This window comes from Tenrec ecaudatus, chromosome 4 (assembly GCF_050624435.1).
Source record: "Tenrec ecaudatus isolate mTenEca1 chromosome 4, mTenEca1.hap1, whole genome shotgun sequence".
Taxonomy (NCBI): domain Eukaryota; kingdom Metazoa; phylum Chordata; class Mammalia; order Afrosoricida; family Tenrecidae; genus Tenrec; species Tenrec ecaudatus.
In genome coordinates, this window is record NC_134533.1 from 147,294,131 (window position 1) to 147,319,296 (window position 25,166).

Consider the following 25,166-nt stretch of genomic DNA (forward strand, 5'->3'; position numbering starts at 1 on the left):
TTTGAAGAGTCATAGTAAAGAGACTACAAGGCGGCAGGCAGTAAGAGACAGTTTTGTAAACCTGCATTAACCCCAATGCGTTGCAATCAGGCTGTTTCCGGAGCTGAACCTTTGACAGTTAACTCTCTGCATTCATTCCCCTGCCTTCCCCTACCTTTCCCCCCACCCCCCACCCCCCGCCCCGTGCCTGCAGTGGTCCAAAGCGAATATAAGGGGAGACAGGCAGGAGTGGCATTGTCAGCCTGGTGGCCCTAGGGTAAAAAAGGCCTGTCCACTGTCTTGGGGACCGTCATGTTGTCCTGTCATTCGGGGCTGTCCCAGTAGCATTTAGGATAAAATTATCCCTGTGAGTGGCTGGCTTGGGGTTGGCGCGCCCTACCCTGGGGCCTCTCCTCTCGACGGTCAGGTCTGCAGGGACACCGATGGATATCATAGAGGCTGCCCAGATGAGGGGTCTCGACCCAAACGGAGGGGCAGCTAGGGGCGGCTGGGGCGACCGTGGAGCCCCGTCAGAACCAGATCTCCAGCCCTGTTCCCACTCCCACCACCTCCTGGTTCCCACGACATCTCTGTTCCTTCCCGCCTTCCCGGACGGCTGCGCTGCGCTGCGCACCGCTGTCCCCTCCGAAGGCGGAGGAAGGGAATGACAGCTCGCTTTACAAAACCAAAAACACACGTCCGTCTCCTGACAATTTCATGTCATCTTTCTCCGGGTTCAAAAACAGGAGAAGGATGCAGACGACAGACAGATACAGCCAGCGCGAGACGCTCCGACCCAGGGGTCTTCCGCGGCCACGACGAGGCGGTTTGCAGGCCGGCGGCCGGCTCTGGGTGGGCGTACGCCCCCAGCCCCGCAGCGCCGCGGGCCCCGCATGACATCAGAGGCTGGAGAGCGCGCAGAGCGCAGGCGCCGGCGGAGAGAGGCGGGAGGAGGGCCGATCGCGCGGCTCCGGAGAGCGCTCCTCCGCCCCGCGCGCCGTCCCTGCGCCCCGCTCCGCCCGCGCCGCGCTCGGCCGTCCAGTGCGCGCCCCTCGCACCGCAGCAAAGCGCCGCCCACGGCAGCCGAGCCCCAGCTTCCGTCCTCCTCCTCCTCCTCCTCCTCCGCCGCCGCCGCCGCCGGACACGCAGCCGCAGGCCGGGGCCGGGACGCAGCTGGGGAGTCAGGGACGCGCGCAGCCAGCCCTTCCCCCTCCGGCTCCCGCACCGGCGGCCGCCTCCCCTCGCCCCCTGCCTCTGCCCGCCCTGCCTCGGCGCCTCCTCCGCCTCGCCCGGCCGCGCTGCCAGCACCATGTCCGCAGGGGGAGATTTTGGGAACCCTCTGAGGAAATTCAAGTTGGTGTTCCTGGGGGAGCAGAGCGGTAAGTAGCCGGCTTATTCCCTGGACTTGGCGCCGGCTCGACCGCCGCTGCCAAATCACCAGCTCCACGGGGACCCCGGCCCCGGCTCCCGAAGGCCCCTCCCTGCCCAGCGGCGAGAGGATGGGCACGGGGCTGGCGAGGTCGGGGCCGGCTTGGGTGGGGTCGGGCTGGGAAGGACCCAGGGTGGGCAGGGAGGAGGCCTCGGGGCAGTGGAGGTGGGGGTGAGGGTGGGATCTGGGGTGGGGGGCGCAGGGGCGCGCGGCGGAGGGCGAGCGCAGGTGCGGCGCGGCGGGGAGGCCGGAGGGCGGCGGCTCGCTCGGCTGCGCCGGCCACAGCGTGACAGCGCCGGGCTCGCGGGTTTGCTCGCATTGCGGCACCGGCTGCGGGCGGCAGCGCAGGTGGCGGGGCGGGGTGCGGGAGAGGACAGGCACCTCTCTTTGGAGAACGGGGAGGGGCCGGGGTCTGGCTGCCCCCACCTGGCTACGCGGGAGGGGTTCCCTGCGGACCCCGACTGAAAGCAGGCGTCAGGGCACGTCCAGCACTGGAGCCAGTCGGCCGACTGAGGGTTTAGGGGGAGGAACAGTGGGCACCTGCCTCGTTTAGGAAGAGTGGACGCAGGCCTAGGGGGAAGAGGCTGTCCGCTCCCCCACCCCCCACCCCCGACTTACGTCCGACAGGGCACAGAATGTTCTAGACCCGATACCCTTCATCAGTGTATTTGAGCCTCTTTGGGGCACAGGGGTCTGGGCGATAGGAGGGAGGGTTTCCAAGGTGAGGCAGATTTCGGGGGTGGTCCAGGGTTGCCTCACAGGGAGAGGCTGTGAGGCCTGGTGATGGGCAGAGAAAGGCTCAGGACACGCCCTGCTAGGCTTCCCAGCACTCCTCTTGAGATCAGCAGTGGATTCTTCTTCCCACCCCCTCCTCCCGGCTCACCGCCCTTCTTGGGGGAGGGGAGGTCAGTGTGGCAGCCGTCCAGGGCCAGGGAAGGGGGTGGGGTGGGAGAAACAGGAAACAAACAGCTCCCCCGCTGCCCAGCAACCTCCCTGGGATTGGCTTCTCCCAAACCGAGGTTGATCCAAAGGTGGGGGTCGTAATGGAAGCTCGTGGCCCACTGAAACCTGTAGGAAGGAGTGGCAGGCAGAGCATCCCTCCAGAAGCCAATCACTGGGGCTGTGGGAGACATGCTGGGGACCTGAGCAGCCTGGTTCTAGAGGACAGAACCTCCAGCTCTTCGTCCTCACTCTGGTCCCATGCACCTGCTTGGTGCATGTCTGTCTGTACATGGAGCCAACCAAGAGAAGAGCAACCTTGAAAGGATCTCTCTGGTGGGCTTCGGGAACAATGCGGCTGGTGTGTGTGTACCTGTGCATTGTGGGGGTTGCCATCTGGCCATCTGTCTGCTCAGTGCCTGGACCTGAGAAAGATGTCAGAAGGTGGTCACCAGGAGCCCGTGTTTCGGAACAAGGTCAGCTGAGCCGGCCAGCAATATGTCCTGGTCGCTTGAGTGTCTGGTCTTCACAGAACCCATGCTCATGGACCGTTGCTCATCCCTGTACTTGGAAGGGAATTTGATGATCGCCTTTCCTACCGGCCTTGTGTGTGACTTCCTGGGCCTGCAGCCCTGGGAGAGGACTCCGCTCAGATTAGGCAGCCTGGGAATTGAATTTCTAGCTGTCACTTTGAGCAAATGTAGAGGCCTCTGTGCCCCTGCCTCTCTAAAATGGTTGCCTGAGGGCAGTTCTCTAACTTCCATGTTTCCCCTGTCTCCACCTTTGAGGGATCCAAGCCCTTGGGACCTGGTAGATTCTCCAGAAACACTTGTTTATTCCCAGTTTGAACAAGCTTCGACAAAGGGGCAGGAGTTGATGGGGAGTTGTAGTGAAAACTCTGAATCCCTGATGGGGCTGTGTGGGGTCCCTGCTGAGCATCATAGGACACCCTTCACCCCTAAAATCACACAAATGAAAACGTAGCCCACCCCCCTCCCTGCAGGTTCAGATGGAAAGCCTGAGCCCCAGGGAGAGGGAGGTCTGCCTAGAGGTCCACCATGGGCTATTCATGATTCTGGAACAGGAACCATGCCTATTTCCCAGTCCACTGTTTTGTACTGGTGTGTTATTGAGAAATAAAATGACCTTGAATTGGGGGAGTCAAGAATTGGAGAGCCTTGCGGTGGCTGGATTGGGTGACCTGGTGGGAATACTGGCCTAATTGGTTGGGGGCTGGGTTTTGGGGTCTTTGGAACACAATCACTGGGGACAAGAGGCACCGCCAATGAGGAGAATGGCTATTGGCTACCCTGGTCGATTTTGGCGGGGGTGGAGGTGGGGAGGAAGGTCTTTGAAAACCTCCTCCTGCTGTTTGTGTCATCACAGCGCTGTTTGGGCCCCTGGGTTAGGGAAGGGGATATAACCTGCCCTGAGTCTAGTGGGGGTGGAGACCCCCACCACTGCAGGTCTTCAGCACCCTAAAATCATCTTGCTTATGCACTGCTTTGTGTGTGTGTGTGGGGGGGGCTTTGCACCAACATTCTGTGTGGCCTTTGGGGTGGAGGGAACCCCGCACATCTAGCCTCCTTGTCCTTTAGGGTCGCTGTGAGATGGCAGTGAGTTTGTGGGTTTTGAGGAGTGCATCCCAGTGTGAGGGGAGGGAGTGTGAGGATGTGTCTGTGGAGATGGGGTGGGCGCACACAGGTCCTGCTTGCTTCCCCAGGCCATTGCTAGCGGGCCAGCTTCTCCCTCTGACCCGCTGCCTCCTGTGCCCAGGCCAAGCAGTGTGGTGCTGCGGGAGGCCCCCTCCACATGGAGCATGGTGTGGACAGTGCCTCCGGACTGGTGCCTCGAAGGCTGCATTCATTCCCTTCTCCCTTCCTCCATCATCTTTTCTTTTATGTCATCATATCTCTGAGTGCATCCTGCCTCATGGAATGGCCGGTCCATGGGGAACGTAGATGCGTGTGCATGTAGTTACAACAAAGGTCTATGAGAATCCTGTAGGTGGGGCTGGAGGAGTGGGGGGACAGGCTGCTATTGGAAACATACAGCTGCCACCTGTGACCAGCTTTGAGGTGTCAGATGGGCACTTCCTTTGGCAACTGCTCTTCCTGGTGACAAGGTGGTATGCCTTCACCTTGGGTCTGATGAGGTCTTGCTAGGGCCCACTCCCTGGGAGAGGTGTGCATTCTTCTGCCCTGTGTATAGAAACAGCATCTAGCATGGAGAGACAGGAGGGCCACGTGGGTAACTTGGGAGGGGCAAGGGGGTCATCTCACCACTCTCATTGAGGGTTCGGGAATGTTCACGGACCCTTCTGCTTGTCGATGGCTGTCACACTCCTCTGTCCATAGTCCAGCTTGCCCCTGCCCACCCACTGGCTGCCCCTCAAATCCATGCAGGGAGCCTTCTCCTGACCTGGGGAGTTGTGCTGGCAGCCTGTCCCAGTTGTTTCATCCTCCCCCCCCCCCCCACCTCCCAGTGCCCGCGAGCTCTGCTGTGCCCCGCTCGACCCCTGCCCAGCGGGGCTGCCAGCCCACCACAGCACCCCCACCATACCTGCTGCTTCCATGAGCCTTAGAGAAAACCCCCAGGTAATCACATGCTGCCTCCTGACCTCTCTTCTGTTGTCTTGGTTTATTAAGGATTTTAAAGTGTTCGTTAACTTTTTAGACACACAACCCCTAACTGAATTATAAGGGTCAGGACCCTGGTCATCTCCTCAGCCCGCCCCACCTGCAGGTGCTTGGTCCTCATTAGCGCTCCCGATTCGAAATGATGAGCTTATCCTTGCCGTGGGAGATTGGCTGGTGGCTCATCAGTAGATTAAAAGTGGAGGGAGGCCAGGCAGCTGTGAGATAGGATTCCTTCAGCCTTGACACCTGCTGCGTTGCCTTGCTTGAAGATGTTGGCCAGGTACACCAAGGACAGTTTCTGGAGCGCTGGTCAGGCCCCGCCCCGTCCAGCTCAGTTCAGAGAGCTGCTCTGTAAAACTCACAGAATGTTGCAAAGCCACTGCCCAGGGCAGGGGGCAAACCCAAGCTGGATCCTCCCCAAAGCTCTTGGAGATCTGGAAGAACTAGCCTAGCTGCTCTGTGCCTTTTCTCTGCCCTCCCCCCGCCTCTCACCCCGTTTTCTTCCCTCCTTCGGTGGCTGGGATGAGAGTGGGTACCTTGGATGTTCAGCCCAGCTCCAGCTCCAGCCGCAGCCCCTTTGCTTTTTATATTGGTTTCAGGAGGTGTGAGAGAGTGAAGACAGCCAGCCCTTAGCCGGAGAGGCCTCTCTGTCTTTACTCCAGGTCTGGGAGAAGAGAACACGGAGGGAAGAGTCACGGTTAGAATGGGTTCTGGCTGTGCAGATATAATGGTAATTACTGTCTTTTACATGATCTGATTATCATTATCATTTGCAGCCCTGAAATTATCATGAATCACATTAGAAAATAACAAAATAACTACGTTGTCATTTTGTTACTTATTATATCCTTAAAATCAGTCCATGGATGTTCACGCTTACAAATCGTTGTTCTCATATTGCAGGCTCTCCCAGGGCTGGCCTGTTTAGCCCGTGCCTCCCTGGTGCGGAGCGAATGGACCATCGATTGCATCACCAGGGGCTGATGACAGAGAGGGAGAGGAGCGAACTCCTTTAGCGTCTGGAAAAGCCATCCTGGATATTTTCTCCACTGCACCCCCCCTACTTCCTTGGTCATTTCTTACCACTGAGAAGCGAAGATGGGCTCTCTGGGGGAATAGATTGTCCTAAGATGGGCAGCCAGTGGTCAACTAGAAGATGCTTTGGTGTAAGCCAGGAAGGCAACTGTTGGGAAGGGGGGCTACAGGCAGGGCTTGAGGATTTGGGGTGATCAGTGCCATCTAGTTTCCTGGAGATGAACATGCAGAACCCCTAAGGAGTCCCCCGTGAGGAGGTTCTCTTCTGTGTCTCGGGGCTTGACTTCTCAAATTCCTTCTATTAAGTTTTGCCATAAACTAAATGTTACCCTTTCAAAAGTCCATTTTCACTCCATGAATATCATTTTAGTAAAATGTCCACATTTTAGTAGCAAAGTGTATTTACCCTGATCCCTTGGTAACAAAGCCACTGGGAGCCCTGGTGACTGGACCACGTGTTCTGAGCGAGGCACCACCTGTTTCCAGGTAGCGACATACCCCGGGGACAAGTCAGGGTCCAGAAGGAAGCAGATGATACCTCGCTTCTGAAGGCACAGGCAGAGCCTTGAAAGCAAAGGCTAGCATCCAGGAGGCGCCTGGAAGAAGGGCTGCTCAGCCCCTCGGCAGACGGACTGGGTGGCAAGTCTGTTCAGTGGGTCGGGGGAGGAGGAAGACTGTAGTCAGAGGCTGTGCCCACTTCTGTCTCTCAGGGATCACACAATTGCTAACGGGCTACTTGCTCACCGTGGGGTTGCCCCTGCAGGAGGGGGCTGCCAGTGTGTAGGTAACCAGCCTATCCTGGCACCCAGTGGCTGGAGACCGGGAAAAGCTACCCTGTAGGTTGGCTCAGCGGGGTGGGGCCTGTGGAGGGAAAGGGCCTTTAGCTGGGGAGTGGCACCGCCTCGTTCTGCTTAGGAAGGGCGCTGCCCAGGGCTTTGGCAAAGAGGTGAGAGCCGATGGCCGTCATTTTCTCTTCCTGCCCCCCCTTTCAACTTTGGATGGCATTTATTGGGCACCCATGATGCCCAAGGCACCACCCAGGGCAAGGGAGGGTATCCACCCTTGGCAGGTTAGGAAGCAGAGGCCCAAGGCCTCCATGCCAGCAGGAGGCAGGGTTAGAACTGTGAGAAGCACAGAAGCAGGCCCAGGCCCCGGACTCTGGAGGCCCAGCAGGCACCGGGGCTGCCACAGATGGCTGTTGGGGAAGGTAAATGCCAAGTCCTTGCTGAAAAGGGGCCAGTGGGTCCCAGCATGGGCGTGGTCCTTGGATGACCTTCCTGTGGAGGGAGGGTCGCAAGGCTGAGCCAGAGTCTGGTGGATGCTGGCCTTACATGACGGACATCTCATCCTTACGCAGAGTGTACTGCTTATTTGGGGGTGGTTGGAGAGAGTGTTGGCCAGTATGGGGGGGCGCTAAAGCCCCCCAGCCAGTCCTGTGACTGCCATGGAGAAGGGAGGTGGACCAGCTTCCAGCTGAGAACCACACAGAGAGAAGACCCACACTGGTCCCACCCATGCTGTGTGTGTGAGGGGGAGGGGGCTGCTTCCCTGGGCCACACCCTCCATCCAGGCCTATAACCCTCAGGGCTCTGGAGACCCTGGTTCTGTCCTGAATCTTCCATCACTGTTTCATAATTACGCCTGACTTCCTTCAGGTGTCCCCAAAGCTACTTGGCTAGGCGAACCCTGGAGCTGACGGAGTGCTGATTGTGGCCCCATAATTCTGGTCCAGCTCTGAGGTCAGCCAGTGTCGCTTCCAGCCTGGAGTTGGTCACACTGCTGGCTAGTGGGGCTGCAGGGATTAAGCAAGGGATGGGGCCCACCCACTGTACCTCAGAACTGCCCTAGGACCCCCGGGCCTCTCTAGCCTTGCTGCTGCTTCTCCTGGGAGGCTTTCCTGGCCCCCTGCACCTGGGGCCCAGCGGTCCCTGGTGTGCCCCCAAGGCATTCAGACTTCTCTCCTGGTGCTGTGCTTGGGCTTAGGTTGCCAGGCAACAGATGCAGGCTGCCCTGCACTTCCTGCTGTCTGGAGGTGTTTCGTCCACAGAAGGGAAGTCTCTCAGATGGGACCACAGGACAGGTAACAGCTGTGTGCTGCTGCCTCTCTGTGTCCGGGTGCTCCTCACCTGGGACGCCTCCTCCGCAAGCCAGCCGAGTGAGTGGGTGGGTGGTGATCAGAGAGGGCAGGGAAAGAACCAGAGCTGAGAGCCTTATATGGTTGTCCCCACCAGACCAAAAGGGACTTAAAACACCAGCCCTTGTTGCTGTCCACATGAACACCCGGCCTCCTGAGTGGCCTTCCTTCCCAGCCCGCTCCTCCCCTGCAGGACCGCCCTGCGCACATTTTCCTCAGATACACCCTCTGGAGCACAGTCCCCTCTCCACCACGGGGTTGGGATCAGCTGCTCCAGCTCTATGCGTTGGAATCCGCTAGATGGCAGCTGGCTGGCTATTGATTCAGAGCTCACGTGTTAGGACGCCCACCCTGCCCCCTCCTACCACAGGTGAAAGACGGAGGCCTCATGGTCTGAATCATTGACAGTCTCCGTAGAGACAGCCCCGGGGTTCCATCTGCACACTCAGATGGGTAGAGCTGCTGGTCTACTTTTTATAGGTAAGGAAGGGAGGCTCTGAGAGGTGCCGGCTGCTCCCAGCTTCAGTATCCAGAGATGATAGCTGCTGAGCGGGGTGAGCACCCACGTTTCTCACTTCCTGGGTGGCAGTCTTTCACCTGTTCTCCACCCATTCCCTACTTACCAGCTGGGCTAGTGGGGGATGGGGGAAGTGGGATGTGCTCGCCCTGTCCTACTTCCTGGGTGCCCCCGGTGCTCATCTTTGAAGCTCTCTTACTTCCCAGGGGAGCACAGCCCCGGTGGATGGCAGGGTGGAGGCTTTGCAGTGAGTCTATGCGTTTAGGTATGTCATGTGTTTAGGACAGGGAGTACTAGGCCCAAGGTCAGGAGACAGCAGATTCTATGGGCATCTCAGTGCTGCTATAACAGAAATTCTACGAGTAGTGAGTGGCTTCCATTTATTTTCTTAACAGTTTAGGAGGCTAGAAGTATCAATCTGGGCACTGGTTGTGGGGAAAGGGTTTTTGCCCACTCTGAGGAAAGGTGGTTGACCTAGATGCCTTGGTGATGGGCAGATCAATCTAACCTGCCCCTGACCCCTCATCCTCATGCACTACCTTGCTTCTCTACCTAATTTGCCTCCTTGGTATCTCAAAAGTGATTGGTTTAAGAGCACCCTATAATGATAACCTCATTAACATAATAAAGAAAACCCCATTTCCAAATGAGATTACATCCATAGGTTATATTGTTGGGTTTGTCATGTGCCAGAGTTGATGCAGGTAAGACAGCTAGAACTGCCCGAAGGGATTGCCGCATCCTTCTCCTACCCAGTGGCTGGGGAGGAGCGTGGGGTTCTAGCACGGACGTTTTCATTAGCAGCTGGGCACCTAACCATTGCATCACATGCAGTGGTTCATATTTTGTGTCATCCCCTCACCCCCAAATACTCAATACACTGATTGTTACGGACACCACCCATACGCCAGTGTTCATTTTGTTTACACTGGCCGGACTGTGGACTGCTCTGTTTGGGGGTGGGGGTGTCAGGGAAGATGTCCTAGAGGAGGGTCCACACAGGGAGAATTCACCAGGAGATGGGAGGCCGTCGTGAGCTCTCCTGTCCTCCCACAGTGCCTGGGTCCCCAGATGGCTGCATTGGCCCTGCCAAGAGGTCATTCCCATGGTGGTGGCTCATCCCTTATAGACACTTCCCTCTGCTGCCTGCTCAGGGTAGGAGGTGTCACCCCTGGACTCCTTTCTCAGTGGGGTCTTGGCTTGCTGCATTGCTGTGCACTTGAGGGAGAGCAGCGTTGGATAGGGGAGCACCGCATACCCCCTACCTCTAGCCTTGGAGACAGAAATCACATCTTAAACTTGACCACCCAAAGAAGTGAGGGCTAAGAGCTGGGATCCAGAGTTGAGTTGGGGACTGGCATGCTGATCCATCTGTGGCCCTGTCCTTTCAGTTCATATAGCCCCTGCCCATAGGCTGCTGTTGGAAGCATGCAGGCCACCCTCAGTGCCCTTGCCCTTGGTCCCCTTGCCCTTGGTCCCCTTGCCCTTCCTTCTTGCTGCTAACCAGTGCCGTGGAGGCCCTGAGCACCGTCTGGGTGTTCCTTTGTCAGGCTGCTGGGCGGAGACTTGTCGGTGATCACAGCAGCTCCGGTCACTGCCAATGGCCCCCTGGAGCCAGTGCCAGGTTAATTATCTGTAGATACACTTGGAGCTCAACACAGGTGTCTCCCTGCTTGGATGTGCTGGCCAGAAGCAAAGAAGCAGCTCAATGTGCCCACTCAGGGCTTTTCAACCCCTTCTCCCCATCCTCCATGCCTGGTGCAGAGGCCTGATGTCCAGCTCAGGCCTAGAGAGCTGTAACTGGTCTCCGTACCAGAGACCTGTCTCTGGAGACAAGGGACACTTCTTCCTCTAGTAATAGTAGCACTGATTCTAAGAGGAAAAGAAATGTTCTGTTCTGACCCTATTAAGCCAGAGTCAACACCACACAGACTGAACACAGCGAAGCATTTAGAACAAGGGCTTCTTAATTATTCCCCCACCATAGTGAGGGGGGCGTTAAGAGAGGGAGCAGAGGAGACCCGTGCAGATACTGAGATAGAGCGGCTCACAGACACACAGACCCCCAGACCCAAGGACACACACACAAATGTGCGCACACACGGAGCTGGTGTGGGGACGGACACACACACACGTGCGCACACACGGAGCTGGTGTGGGGATGGACACACACACACATACACACACACACACGCACACACCTAGGTGTGCTGGCCCTACCCCTGAGGCCTTGGAAGCCAAAGTGGTTTGCCGCAGGAGCCAGGGGCGCTGTCCACTCCAGGGTGCTGACTCACTGGAGGTTCTCAGGGAGCCCTTGATGGGGGTTGGGCACAGGAGTGATGTGAGGAGCAGGGCCTGCTGTTGGAAGCAAGGACGAGCCCCCTCCCACCAGAGCAGGAGGACAGCAGAGAGCTGCTGTCGTTCATGTCTGTAGGCGTGAAGGGCCGTATTCAGTTCATCAGCATTCCCACCTCAGGGCGGCCAAACCCGGGCTTTGAGGAACAGTCTGAGCTTTGGCGTGCCCTACCAAGCCAGCTGGCTCTACCCTAATGTGACCCAGCACCCCCAGGCTCTATCCCTGGGCTGTTTCCAGTAAGAATGGATCTTGGAGCCGGAGTATATTTTTTCCAGTTTTGCTCTTCCGAAGGAGAGAACATCTCTAAGAAAAGTTTCTTTTTAGGAGGAAGCAACACTCCCAAATTAGCCTCTTATTTTTAGGGGGTTCACACTACTTACAGCATTGGAGCTGGAAATTCTCCCCTGGGTCCAACAATAAGTCCCACCCACCTACTCTGCCCGAATCCAGCCCAAACACAGCAGGCTACTGCCCAGATGAGTAGGTGGAAAGCTACCCACCGGCTAGCCCCCTCACTCCAGGCCTTTCCTACCTACACCTAGTCAGAAGAGGGCAGAGGATCCAGCTCCTCTTTTGCCTCCACTATGCAGCAATAGCAGCCTGAGCCTGGATTCTGCACCTGATCGAAGCCCAAAGACAGAGAGGCAGTGAAGCCACTGTTCTGGTCTAGACACCAAGGACAGCTCTTCCATTCACCTTGGCTTGGGGAGAGGATGCGACTGATGTGGGTGTGAGGGGCTCGGTCACTGAGCACAGCAGTGTGCAGACACGTGCAGAAGCAGCAGCAGATTTCAGCGCCCGTCTGCCCATAGGCTGAAACCCATGGCCTCAGGCCAGGCTCTTGGCCGGTTGGGAGAGTTTCCAGCTGAAGGCTGGGAGGTTTTGTTTGGGGTGATCAGGAAGAGTAATGGCTGCATTGGGCTACAGCGGTCTGTAGGGCATCATCAGTGCCGTTGACACTGGTGACAGATTCTCAGTGCCACGCCCAGCTCTCAGGGAGGCAGAAAAAGTTCTGCTGACAGTGGGAACTTGGCCTGTATGCTCTCCTCCTAAGCATACATGTACTTAGGATACATGAATCCTTCACGTGCCCATGTGGCCGTTCACATCCATGGACAGTAGTGGCCCCAGCAGTATCTGCCTACTCCTGGCCTGGCTTTGTAGAGAGAATCTATATGTGGGCAGGGCCCCCAGTTGTGGGAGGTGGGCTTGGAGAGTGACTGGGGCACATGGCTAGATGGGGCCGGGCTGGCGCTGCCACGGGGACAGGAATGGGACCAGTCACCTTTCCAAAGCTGACAGGGTGACTTGGTGGGTCCGAGAGGCATCGGACAGTGGGTGGGAGTAGCTCACTGGCTGGGTGGTCAGATTCAGAAGAAGGCATCCATCATCCCTAGGAAGTTTCATAGTCCTCATGAGGGGGTTTGCACTTGTACCAAGGCCACTGGTGCCACCTGGCTTGAGCACACGCGTGAGGACTTGTGTGCACCTCTTTGCATGCACACACAGGGCGGTTACACACGGTTACACACGGGCACTGCCCACTCCCTGCCCGCCGGGGGACTTCATCCAGGCTCTCTCCATCTACCGGCCCCCATCACAGTGTTTCTCATTCCCCAGGCAGGCCCTGGTCCTCTGGAAGGTCAAGGTGATGCCAAGTGCAGTTGCACCCCAGTTCCTTAGGAAAATTCCATGTTGGCCAGAATGTCCAACCGCAAGGAGCCATTCCTCCCTGAGGCCGGAGTCTGAGGGACATGTGTGTACACAGTTACATTATTTATGTAACTTAACTTATCTTGCCCTCCTTTAACTTTCTATTTTGACTTAATTTTAGGATTCTAGAAAAGTTTCAAGAATGATACAAAAAATAACCATATGTTCTGCACCCACATTCTCCAGATGTTAACATTTTACTGCTCTCCTAGAACTGGGAACGTTTCTGGGAGATAGTTATTCCTGCCCTCAGAGTACAGAGGAGGAAAACGGAGCCTCAGAGGAGCGAGAACCTAGCCCAGGATCACCCAGAGAATCAGGGCGAGGGTCAGTTTTGCAAGTCAGGGGTGTCAGACTTGAGAGTGAGGGGAGTGTGCATGTGGGAATCTTTCTCCTTCTGCCCAAAGAGCTTACTTTCTTGAAGTTGAGGCCTGCTTTCAGTGAGTTGTCTTAGCCCCTCTCTGTGTGGATCTCATCTCCACCTTTAGAAAGAGCCCTGGTGGTCTTTCAGTACTTCTTTCAGCTGCTCCATTCTCTCCTGCTTTGCACAGTTTCTGGCAAGGGCACACAGATTTTTCATCGTATCTTTTCTTAGAGCATTGTGTAATCCCACACTTTGCTTGTATTTTATTTTTTTAATTGTTTAGATTTTTTTACATGGCTTTTATTTTTGCTTACTCAATTCTACCTTAAAGAAATTTAAATAGGAACACACTCGCCCCTAACAGGCAAGCTTACAAGTACGAGGATGTAGGAGACCCAACAACCACCCCCAACAGATGGCACTATGCGTGCCCAGCCCCTAGCCCCAGAAGGACCCTGTCAAGCCTTCAGGAGGCCCAGAGAGCACTCCGCCCCTTCTCATACGCCCTGCCAGGATCCGCTCTCCCAGCCAGCCATAGAGGCCCTGCCACTTCTTGCCTGAGACCAAATCAGTACCGTCAGAGCCTGCCTACCCTAGAATCAGAACCGAAACAGTCTAGCAAGCGGAAACAGTCGGAGCTCAGGGTCCCATGAGTCACTGGGAGAGAGGCCTCCTTGTGGAGAGGGAAATGGGAATCGACCTGCTGGAAATCTCCCAGAGCTGATCGCTGTAATTAGACACTAGCGGCCACGCTGCGTAACTTCATCAAGTCATCCTCAACAAGATCAGGGTTCTCAAGAGCAAGGCAAACAAAAACCAAACAGACCTGTCAGTGATCCAGTCCCTGCCAGCCCAGGGAATCCCCCCTCGGGATTAGCACTCCCAGGGATTAGACACCTTCAGCCTGCATGAGGCCTGTCACAGTCGTCCAGGTGGAGCAGTGCTTCTCAGTCAGACTGGACAGCTTCCAAACTGCAGCCACACAGACCGTTGTGAGAAGCCAGTATCTCAAGGAACCATAACTCTAAAAAAACCCAACAAACCCAAAACCCAAAAAATTCATAAAGGGATTTAAATAATAAATAAACTTATACATTTACTTATCTAGTGACCATTTCTTGTGTTCTTCATTCCTGAATTTTCATTTGGTATCATTTTGCTTTTTCTCGAAGGACTGCCTTTGACATGTATTTGTGCCGAAGTTCTCCTGCTGATGAATGCTGCATACTTAGGAAGTCCTTTTTGTTTCTGAAAGATTCTTCCCCTGGATATAAGATTCTCAGTTCATAAGGTTTGTTTGAATTGTCTTTCAGAGCTTTAAAGATTCTGATCTATTAACATCTTGCTTTCATTGTCTCTGACAAGAAATCGGCTGTCATCCTTACCTAGGTAGCTTCCTTTCTATATAAGGTGTCCTTGGTTCCCTCTGGCTGCTTCCATGCATTCGCTTAAAGCAGTGGTTTTCAACCTTCCTCATGCCACAACCCTTTAAGACAGTTCCTCATGTTGTGGTGACCCCCCCAACCATAAAATTATTTTCATTGTTTCTTCATAACTGTCATTTTGCTACTGTTATGAAACATAATGTAAATATCTGATATGCGTGATTTATTTTCATTGTTACAAAGTGAACATAATTAAAGCATGGTGATTAATCACAAAACAATATGTAATTCTATTTTGAGAAATATTTATGTGTTTCCCAATGGTCTTAGGCAACCCCTGTGAAAGGGTCGTTCGATTCCCAAAGGGGTCACAACCCACAGGTTGAGAACCGCTGGCTTAAAGGATACCTTCTCAAATTTATTTGGCCTTTTCCAGAGAAAAAAAAAATTACTCAGTGCCCCCTGGCCATGAACAACTTGTGTGCTGTATCCCATCATCCGGGCTACGGTGTAGGGTAGGAATCTGCTTTCATAGCCCCCTGGACCATTGCCCCCCTCCCAGGAGGCAGGATCGCACACTTTGGAAACACAGCCTTACTGGTCTGTGGCATCTGATGATGCTGTGCTGTGGAATTGTATATGTGTCCTGTGCTCAGGGCTCAGTGAAGTGTCAGGCTTTGGCTTTATTGTGATTTTAGAAAGTTTTCCATCATCATTTCTTCCAGCAGCTTTCTGGTCACTGCTCCCTACCTCTCTAATCTTTTGAAAAGTGCATTGGCATTCTTCTCATTTCTTCTCTCATCTATTTTGTTTGTTTCACTTTAGATTATCTTTTAACATGTCACGCTCACTGATCTTCTCTTCTGCAATGTCTAATCTCTTCTTTGTCCGAGCTGGTGTATTTTTATCTCAGTCATTGTCATTTTCATCTCTGGAACTTTGGCTTAGAGCCTTAAAAAATTATATATTTCACATACCTACCTATGTTTTGAAGGAGTCCTGGTGGTATATATTATCCGTTAGGCTGCTAACTGCAAAGTCAGCAGTTCGAAACCACCCACTGCTCCACAGGAAAAAGATATGGCTTTCTGTTGCCATAGAGATGTATAGCCTCATAAACCCACAGGGTTAGTTCTGCTTGTTTTATAAGGTCACTGTGAGTCAGAACTGACTTGGTAGGAGTGAGTGGTAGAGCTTTGAACATGCAGCGTGTAATTTTAACAATTGTTTAATGTCTTCTTTAATTCTAAAGTCTGTGTTAGCTCTGGGTCACTTGCAATTGATTGCTTTTTTCTTCACTATAGATCTTGTTTTTGTATGTTCTTCCTTTAAAGCATAATCACTTCTGTTATTAAAATGTTCAATGTTGTATTTTTATATTCCTGTACAAATTTTCCGGGAAGATCAGACAAGCAGGCTTGGAGCAGGGGCCTGACTCTCAGCAGAGCTGGTCCAGGAACAAAGTTCTCTGCTGGGTACTGGTGCTGGAACTGTGCCTTGGCCTCTATATTCAGGCCAAGAGTGAGTTCATTAAGTTCATGTTGGTGGTTTCTGGGAGGGTCTCATTGGAGCATCTAGGGAGAAAATCCTAAGCCATGTATTATAACCCAGTTGTAAGGGAGGAGCCTGTACTGGGCGAAAGGTACACATATGGGCATCTCAGGAGAACACATCTCCCAGCCGAGCCCCCACAACACCCTATTCCTCTGGACTTGTCTTTTCCTGCCAACTGTGGAACCCGTGGGAATAAAAGCAAGAGGTAGGCCAGGAAGGATGTTTAGGAAGGGAGACTGAGGCCGAACCTCCCAGCCCCTGGCCCTGATTCCCAACAGACTGTCATGTCCCTGGTGCCCATGGAACTGAGCTGAATGTATTCAGGAGAAGTACCCAGCCAGCAGGACCCAGGTGAAGGAGCAGTCATCCTGAGAAGCCACTCTGAGCTCTCAGACACTGGAATACTACTTGCCCAGGGTCTTAGGTTTGGGGGTGGCAATGCCCTCTATTTATCTTATATTTTTCTGTCCATGTGTTCCCACCTGGTTGAAGCTTGGACTCTTACACTGATGACCTACTTGTCTTGCTGAGACCTGGAGGTGGCAGTGATGGGTCTGAGGCCACATAGGGAGCCTGAGGATTCCTTCCTGCAGCCTCACATTGGGCCTTTTCCGGCAGACAGGCAGGGCCAGGGCAGGGGACAGGATTCCACAGCCTCTGAGACAGGACTGTGGGGGGGGCAAGGAGGGGGGTCTCTGGTCTTAGATAAGGAGCCCTGGTGGTGCCGTGTGTGAATCATTGGGCTGCCCACCACAAGGTCAGGGGTTCAAACCTAACAGCTGCTCTGAGGGAGAAATAGGAGGTTGCTGCACTGTCCTGCAAGGCCCCTCCGCGTTGAAGGGAAGACCATAAAACAGGAGCTTTCAATGAGTAGGCAAGAGGAGTGAGCCCTGCTCCTGTGGCAGAGCCCCCCCCCCCCACCTCGGGCCTGCTGGCCTCCCCCCATGCCACTCATTGTCCATCACTGGTCTTCCCTGGGCCCCTTGGAAAGGCTCAGGAGGCTGAGTGCCCTCTGGCAGAGGGAATTCACACACTTAATTAAAGTGCCCAAATGAAGAGCTTTGCATATTTCTTAATCACTTAATTTCTTAATTAATTCTGGGTCTGTAGGGGGATGGTTTGAAATGGGATTTTTCATGTGTTTCCTCATTTAGTCGGTGGTGAGCCAGCCAGCCCCTCAGGCTGAGGTAGGCATGGGCAAGGCATGCGACCCTGCCCGTTCTGAGCATATGGTAGCTGGGGGGCCAGGAGGGGCCTGATCCCCAGACATCCCTCCCCTGCTGTTCCCCCCCACATCTGCTTTGTGCAAACTGGGCAGAAGGACACAAGGATCAGATAAGAGATGTCGCTGGTGTCCCTACCTCTTCTGTTACTGCAGGGCCCGTGGCCAGGCTGTCATGGGGGTTTGTGGTGGACACCGGGGCTGGGGGATGTGGGCTAGCCAGGGTTTCTTCCCAGCTGCAGGGTGGGCCTGGGACCCCTCAGTAGGCCCTTCCCTGCCCACACACAGCATCCCCCATCTGTGTTCTGAGACCTGAGCTGAATGGGTGTCACCTGAGGATTGGCTGCTGGCCTGAGCCTTGGAGAAGCAGATTTCCCAGTTGAGGCCAAGCTCAGGCTGTGAGCAGAGTGTGTAGGCAGCCCCCCAGGAGGCTGTGACTTACTTCAGGGTCCCATGATTGGTGGACCTGCGGGACAAGCTGGATCGCACTGTCTGGCCAGGAGCATGGTGGACCTTGTGGGGTTGGTAGTGTGGATGCGAGCCAGAGAGCAGATTCTGAGGCAGCCTGTGGGTGGAATCCTCTCCACCCGGGCAATAGTGAGCTTCCCTTTCTGTTGGTCTCTCCATCGCACCCTCCCACAGAGCCCGTGGGGTAGGAATTTGCATCAGCCTGGCCCCCTCCCTGCATGCGGCCTGCTTGAGGGTAGAGGTGCACCTGCCCTTTGGCTGTGATTTCTGTGTCCAGCGCAGGGCTGATGCAGGGAAACCCCAAGGAGGAGAAGCCTCCCACCACCCCCTCTGAAATTTACCTATAATATAGGGCCCCTCCCCCAGGATGCACCCGAGGCATAGTGGCCTGGGCCTTGCCACAGAGAGGGGACCTAAGGGCGAGTGGGTGAGAAGCTGTGGTGCAGGCCCCTCCTGCACTGGTGGCGTGTGGGACTGAGCATCCACAGGTGTGCAAGACACCTGGCCAAGATCTCACACAACATCTCAGCAAGACATAGCTGTGCGCGGTGATGCCCGTAATGGAAAATAAGCCCACGTGAGACTGAATTACTGTTCATTCTTTTTCTCCCCTGAGCACAGTACTGGCGCTTTGGTCTGAGACTGTTAGAAAAGGCTTTGAGAGTGACCTGAAGCCAGAGCGATCGCTTGCTAGTTGTTTCTCTTGCAGTTTGACTTAGCTCAGGAATGACTCTGTCACCCGCTGGGTCTGAGGCAGGGTCAGGGATGGATACGGAGCTCTCGTCCTAACCTGGCAGCCCTAGCTCCTGTCCCCTCTCCCCGCTGCCTCTGCTCTCAGTGAGATCCTGCCTTCCCTACTGTGCCCACAGCAGTTTACCTTTTCGTCCCCCGAAACGGGTTCGTTTGGGTTACAAACCAACCCATGGTGTAACTCAAGATGGAGACTAGTATGCTTACCAATTCACAGTGTGAACAAGCCTTGGTAGGGCTTGTTCCACACCGTCTGCAGGGCAGCTTGCGGGCTGGGCACTCATGCCATCCGCAGGCTCACGTACTCACGTGTCTGGTAGAGGTGCTGGCTGTTGGCTGGGAGACTCCATTTCTGACCACGTGGGCAGCTCCAGGTCTGCACTGTGGACACTGGTTGGGGCTTCCTCGCAGCACAGTGGCTGCAGTGAAGGGCGAGCCTCCAGGGAGTGAGAGCCTGAGATCTGTAGGCAGACACTATGCTGCCTTCTCTTTTAAAAAAAAATCATTTTATTGGGGGCTTGTACAACTCATTACCATCCATCCATCCATCCATCCATCCATTGTGTCAGGCACATTTATACATTTTGCCATCATCATTTTCAAAACATTTTCTTTCTACTTGAACCCTTGATATCAACTTCTCATTTTACCCCCTCCCCTCTCTCCCTCAGGAACCCTTGATAATTTATAAATTATTATTATTTTTTCATGTCTTATACTGATCGATGTCTTCCTTCACCCACTTTACTGTTGCCCATCCCCTTGGGAGGGGGTTATAGGTAGATCATTGTGATCAGTTTCCCCTTTCTCCCCCCACGTTCCCCTTCCCCTCCTGGCGTGGCTACTGTCAATGTTGGTCTTGAGGGGTTTATCTGTCCTGGATTCCTTGTGTTTCCAGTTCTTATCTGTACCCATATACATGTCTGGTCTAGCCGGATTTGTAAGGTAGAATTGGGGTCATGATGGTGGTGGGGGAGGGGTGGGGAGGAAGCATCATTAAAGAACTAGAGGAAAGTTGTATGTTTAATCGGTGCTTTAGTGCCCCCTGACTGGCTTGTCTCCTCCCTGTTCAATTGCCTAGAGATAGGCTTTGGGTCCCCACTCCGCAGTCCCCCTCATTCACAATGATATGATTTTTTTGTTCTGGGTTTTTAATGCCTGATAACTGATCCTAATTTATAGGTTTAGTATTAAGGTAGCAGATGGGCATTGGGTCTCTACTCAAGTACTCGCTCAGCACAAGAACTCTTTGTTCTATTAACCTAGCATTCGTGATGCTCACCTTCCCCACACATTCGCTGAAGACAAAGTGAGTGCGTAAGCAAATGTAGTGAAGAAAGCTGATGGTGCCCAGCTATCAAAATATAGAGCCTCTGGGGTCTTAAAGGTTTGAAGCTAAACAAGCGGCCATCTAGTTGAGAAGCAAGAAAACCCACATGGAAGAAGCACACCAGCCTGTGTGACTGCACTGCCTTTTCCAACCCAGCCTTGGGTGTCACTTAATGTCATTTCTGCCCAGGTCACAGACCAACCCAGATTCACCACTTGGGGGAATGCCAGTGTTAAGGCATAAGAAGGTGCGGCGAAGAATGTTGGAAACGCTCTCCTTGCCCTGGGGAGAGCACCCATGCCCCTAAAGTGGCCAGCATGGCTGTGAGTCTGGCCCCTGCCCCCGTGTGCCCTGCGGCTTACTGCCAGCCAGACCCCCCTGCCCCCACCACTGGCCCCAGAGGTGGGCTTCACTTTTTTGTCAATTGGTATCCACACAGAGCTTTGTTGAACAGATTTTGGAGGCCCTGGGTGGTTGGAATGGTTAACATATTTGCTGCTGAACGGAAAGCCTGCCGGTTTGGGTCCACCCAGAGTCACCTTAGTAGAAGCGAGGCCTGGTGACCATGTTCTGAAAAAGCAGCCATTAGAGTGGAGGGGAGCACAGTTCCCCTCTGATACATGTGGGGTCCCATGAGTCAGTCAGTGGCCCCTGGATGTGCTCCTTCCCGGGCCCACCCTGCTCCCTCAGCCCGCCTCTCTTCAATCTCCCCACCTCTGCGCTTTGCTCTGTGCTTTGCTCCTCTGCCCGGAATATCCACCATTCTCCTCACCTGCATCCTTCCAGCTGTTGTCCTGCCTCGTCCACATAGCCTGCCCGATGGCCCCATTGCCTGGACCCACGCTTCTAGGGCTTCCTTCCTCTTTGGCTGCTGGACACATCTTTCTATAAACCAACACTGTGTCATGGGGGGTGGGGACTTTGGCATCAGATCTGGGTCCAAACCCCAGCCCTACTGCTCACCCATTACTGACTGGGACCAGGAGCTCCCTGGTTGGGCCCGGATGGAGATCAGATGAGGAAATCCACATGTGCTCGGCCTGCACCAAGTAGAGACACGGAATCCCTTCTCGGGATGCAGGCACCTGCTAGGTGCTCAGCTAGGACGTGTCTCTCCCGCATTTCAGTGAAAGGAGGAAAGTGAATCTCCCTGCTTCATCACGTGGGACCAAACTGCCAGAAGATGAGGAGAATATTGCTGAGCCATGAGCTGTGAGAGGGAAAAAAGGAGCCAGTCACGATTAGCTTGCTTACTTTTAATAAAACCCCAGCAGTGGAGCCGAGCTTTCAGCTGCTGAGAGAGCTACACACAGTGGTAGCTGTGAGCTGTTACTAGAAGGCCCGGGGGCAGTGTGACCTTGAGAACAAAGCCCTGTGAGGGGGCGGCTCCCCACTCCTCCGTTGCCTGTGGCAGCTGACAAGAGGGCTGGGTGGGGAGGCTGAACCCACCTACCTGCCCACCCCACTCTACCTGGTGCAGCCACTGCCCATGGTCCTGTTTAGGCAGGTGCCGCACATGCTCCACACCCCTCCTGATGCACCTGAAAGCACGTGCAGGGCAGTGGGGTGCCAGCCTCGCCATCTCCCGCTCCTGGTACCTTCCAACCAGCAGCATTGAGGGTCGGGTGTGGATGGAGGCAGGGGGTTCTTCCCTTCAGAACGGAGGGGAGATCTGCACAGGGCGGGCTCTTCACCTGCTTCATCGTCTCCTCTCGTTAGGTCGGCCATGGTGGATGGAGGTTGGCACAGGCGGGCATGAGGAGCTCCTTTAAAATAAGCTCTAACCAGACAGCGTCGCAGAGACAAAGGGCTGCGGGGTAGGGGGACCTTTCTGACGTCAAGTCGGAGTGTGCTGTCCAGCTTTGCTCTGAGTGCTGGCCAGCCCCCTGGACACTGGGGAGCCCCCCCACTGAGCCCTGTGCTCATGGAGGCGGGGGTGGCGCTGGGGGAAAGGACACATCCACCCTGACCAGATGAGCCGCACTGAAGAACACAGGCATGTTCTTCCATGTGCCCAGGGTTGTGGAGGCTGGAGGAGCTGAGAGGTGTGGGCTGTACCCATCAGGAGCTGTTCCCAAGTAGAAGGGGCCAAGAGATGTCGAGGAAGTGATCTGAACACAGGAGGGACCAGGGCCCACCCTTACGTCTCAACAATCCCAGTGTGAGTAGCAGGGTGCTCCGGAGAGAAGGATGGTAGGCTATTTGGGTGTTGGGTCCAGGTGGGGAAGGGAGGCCCCAGAGAGATGGAAACATGAGAGGCCGAGCTCCCAGACCTCCCCCTGGTCCCCACCAGTGTCCTGGTCACCAGGGAGAGGGTGAGTGGTTTCCAGACAGGTGTGGTGGAGTGAGGGGGTGTGTGTTATGCGAGATGAGAGAGCGGGCCGAGCGGGCAGCAGGAAGCATTTAGTTCAGTGGAAGCAAGAGGGAGACCGCCAGCCAGCCCCACCACCACTGGGCCGGCCACTCCACACCCTTGCTCTGGATTGCCGCACCTGCCCTGTGTCACTGGTTCCCATCTTCCAGATTGGGTCAACCCTCCCGGGTGAAAGAGGCCCCATCGTCAGCTCTGCTGTGATTAAAAAGGGTGCTTTGGCACGGTGGGGCTTGATGATGTCTGGCATGGTGGCGGTAATGACCCGGCAGAGACTGACCCAGCATGATCTAGAGATGCCAAGGGGGGGAACTCAGGCTCAGGTGGGACAGCCACATCCTGCACCCCCCACTCCCTCAGCTCTGACCCCTGTGTCAACAGAGATGACGTCAGTATCCGAGTGGGAGTAGGTGACTAAAAGGGGGGGGTGCTTAGGGGATTCCTGCAGTGTGGCTGCAGGCACAGGGCTGCCCCAGGCCACCAGGTGCATCTCTTCACCCTGTAAACCCTGTGCCTGGCACAGCCCCACCGTGTGCCTGAAACACACCCCTTCCCCCAATACTGGGTGCTCATATTGCCTGTTAGGGGGTCGGTGGGGTGCTCAGGGACATTGGTGCTGGCCAGAGCCTACACCTCTCCATTCCTCCTGCCTGGCCCTGCTTCTTAAGTTGGCCGCTGACTCACAGTGACCCAAGTACAACAATCCAACTGTTATGAACCGGAGGCTTTTCCTTGACTGATTCTCTGAAGAAGAAGTTTGCCAAACCTCTCTTCCTTTCTTCCTAGTCCACTGTAGTCCCAAAGCTCCGCTGAAACCTTCGAAGCATCGAAGCAACCTGCAGATGTCTCTGAACACCTTGCTTTCTTAGGTGGTTTTCCTTCTACCTGGGCTTCACTGGGTGGGCCAGCCCCACGCGCCCTGGCTGCTGTTCTTAGGAAGAACAGCTTGGCGTCCAAACCCCTTGCCGCGGTTGTAAATTCTCTGCTGCTGTGACCCTTCTGTGCCTTTAGTGGCGCGGTAGGATCCCACTGTTACTCGCTCTGCTGCTCCATTGCCCCAGGGAAGAACCTGTAGGGAGAAGAGAATCTCCTCTTCCTGCTCTCTCCTCCCAGAAGCGCATCCTTTCTCCCGGGGGTGCATGGCACTCAGTTGCCACGGCCTTGGGAGGCCACCTGCAGCATCTGGGAGCACTCTTGTGCTCAGGAGACAGTCACTTTGCACTGCTCCTAAAGGGGACAAAGCTGTGGCGCCCCCCTCCTCCCGATTTTGCCTGCTTCTTGCCAGCTCACGGTTCGGCTCAGTGTGCATCGCCTGCTTCCTGTACTGTTCCGAGCTGGTTCTGTCCATGGCCTCCTGCTCTCAGAGCTGATCCTGAAGGTGGAGGAGCCCCCTGCTTCTCACATTCATATGACATTTTGAAGGCAAGGTTGAAAGCCACTTGAAAGTACCTCACAGATTCATTTCTATCAGAAGCACTGAGAGCAGTCTTGAGGTGAAATCAGAAGTGCTCTGGGTGCCTGACAGCCCACCACAGAGACTCCCTTTCGGAAATGTGGCCCTGGTATTTCTTATCCCCCCTTGATGCTCTGGACACCACGGCACCAGCTATTTCTGGACGACACTGCTCCCTCCTGCCCCTTCCAAGCGTTTTCTTTGTGCCTGCAGCACATCAGCTTCGTCCTGCAGCCCTCTGAAGCCTGTGATACCATCGATCCACTTTAGAATGATGAACGGAGGTCAGAAGGTGGCAACTATCTCAGGGTGACACAGCTAAGAAGGGGCCCTGGCTAGATCTGAACGTGGCTAACCAATTCTGTCCAAAGAGGGAGTCTTGTGGTTTTACCCCAAACAGCGAAGCCTGCCGATGTTCTTTCTGCTTTCTTCTCCTTAGACACGTGTCTGCACCAAGAGGTGGGTACCACGAGCTGTTGTAAGTGGTGCACCTTAGCTCCTCGGGTAGCATGGTGCCCATGGGTCTCAGGTCTGGCTGCTCACCTAAAGGTGGGCATGGGTTCTAGTCCACCCAGAGGTACCTTGGAAGAAAGACTGGAGATTCTGCTTCTGAAAAACTAGCCAGCAAAACTTCCAGAGAACACAGTTATGGGCTGGGGCCACCGTGGGCTGGAGACAGTTTGGTGGCAATTTTTAAATACTATGACAGAAGCTTTGAAACTGGTATAGAGCACTCCCAGGGGAGGGCTGCCAGGCCAGCCTGTGCACATCTTCCTTGGGGGAGTGGGAAGGGGCAGGATGAAAGCATTTGGATCTTCTGCCAGAGATGTCTCCTGCAGCCCAGAGCAGAAAGGGCCCAGGCTGGATCCAGGCGCAGCTGGACAAGCCTCCCCCACCCGTCCCTGGCCTCACAGGAAGGACAGAAATGCAGGGCATGTGTGCACGGAAGCACCCTGTGTCAGCCCCACCCTCCTTCCCTGCACAGATTATTAGATAGACCACAGTAGGCATTTCTACCACCACCAGGTCCCAGGGGGCTGGCACAGGGTCAGATCAGAAGCCAACCCCTGCAGTTAGGAAAATTAGCAGTATTTATTCGTTCCCCGAGACATCTGGTTTCTCATAGCCAGTCCCATAGGACATTGCGGCCCTTTAGAAGGCATGCGCCCAGTGTGGGACAGTCCAGGCTGTCACAGTGGCTGGATGTCCCTCTTCCTGGTCTTTCTAGATGGATCTGACCATCTAGAGCAGTGGTTCTCAACCTTCCTAGTGCCGCAAACCTTTAAGACAGTTCCTCATGTTGCGGTGAACCCCCAACCATAAAATGGTTTTCGTTGCTATTTCATCACTTTAATTTTGCTACTGTCATGAATCATCATGTAAATATCTGATATGCAGGATGTATTTTCATTGTTACAGATTGAACATAATTAAAGCATAGTGGTTAGTCACGAAACAATATGCCATTATATACTGTGAAATATTTCTTTCTAATGACAAATAAGTGAATTTTTGCCTGGAAGCATGG

The 25,166-nt window shown here is 54.7% G+C and overlaps 1 protein-coding gene across 1 annotated transcript in view; it reads left to right on the forward strand.

Annotated features, from left to right (window-relative positions):
• Positions 1-1,001: 1,001 nt before the first annotated feature.
• The window catches only part of RAB6B (RAB6B, member RAS oncogene family), a 73,311-nt gene continuing 49,146 nt past the window's right edge, over positions 1,002-25,166 (forward strand). The window contains exon 1 of the mRNA XM_075546908.1: positions 1,002-1,358. Within this exon, the coding sequence (XP_075403023.1) occupies positions 1,289-1,358 (70 nt within the window). The 5' untranslated portion in view covers positions 1,002-1,288. The remainder of the gene's footprint in view (positions 1,359-25,166) is intronic.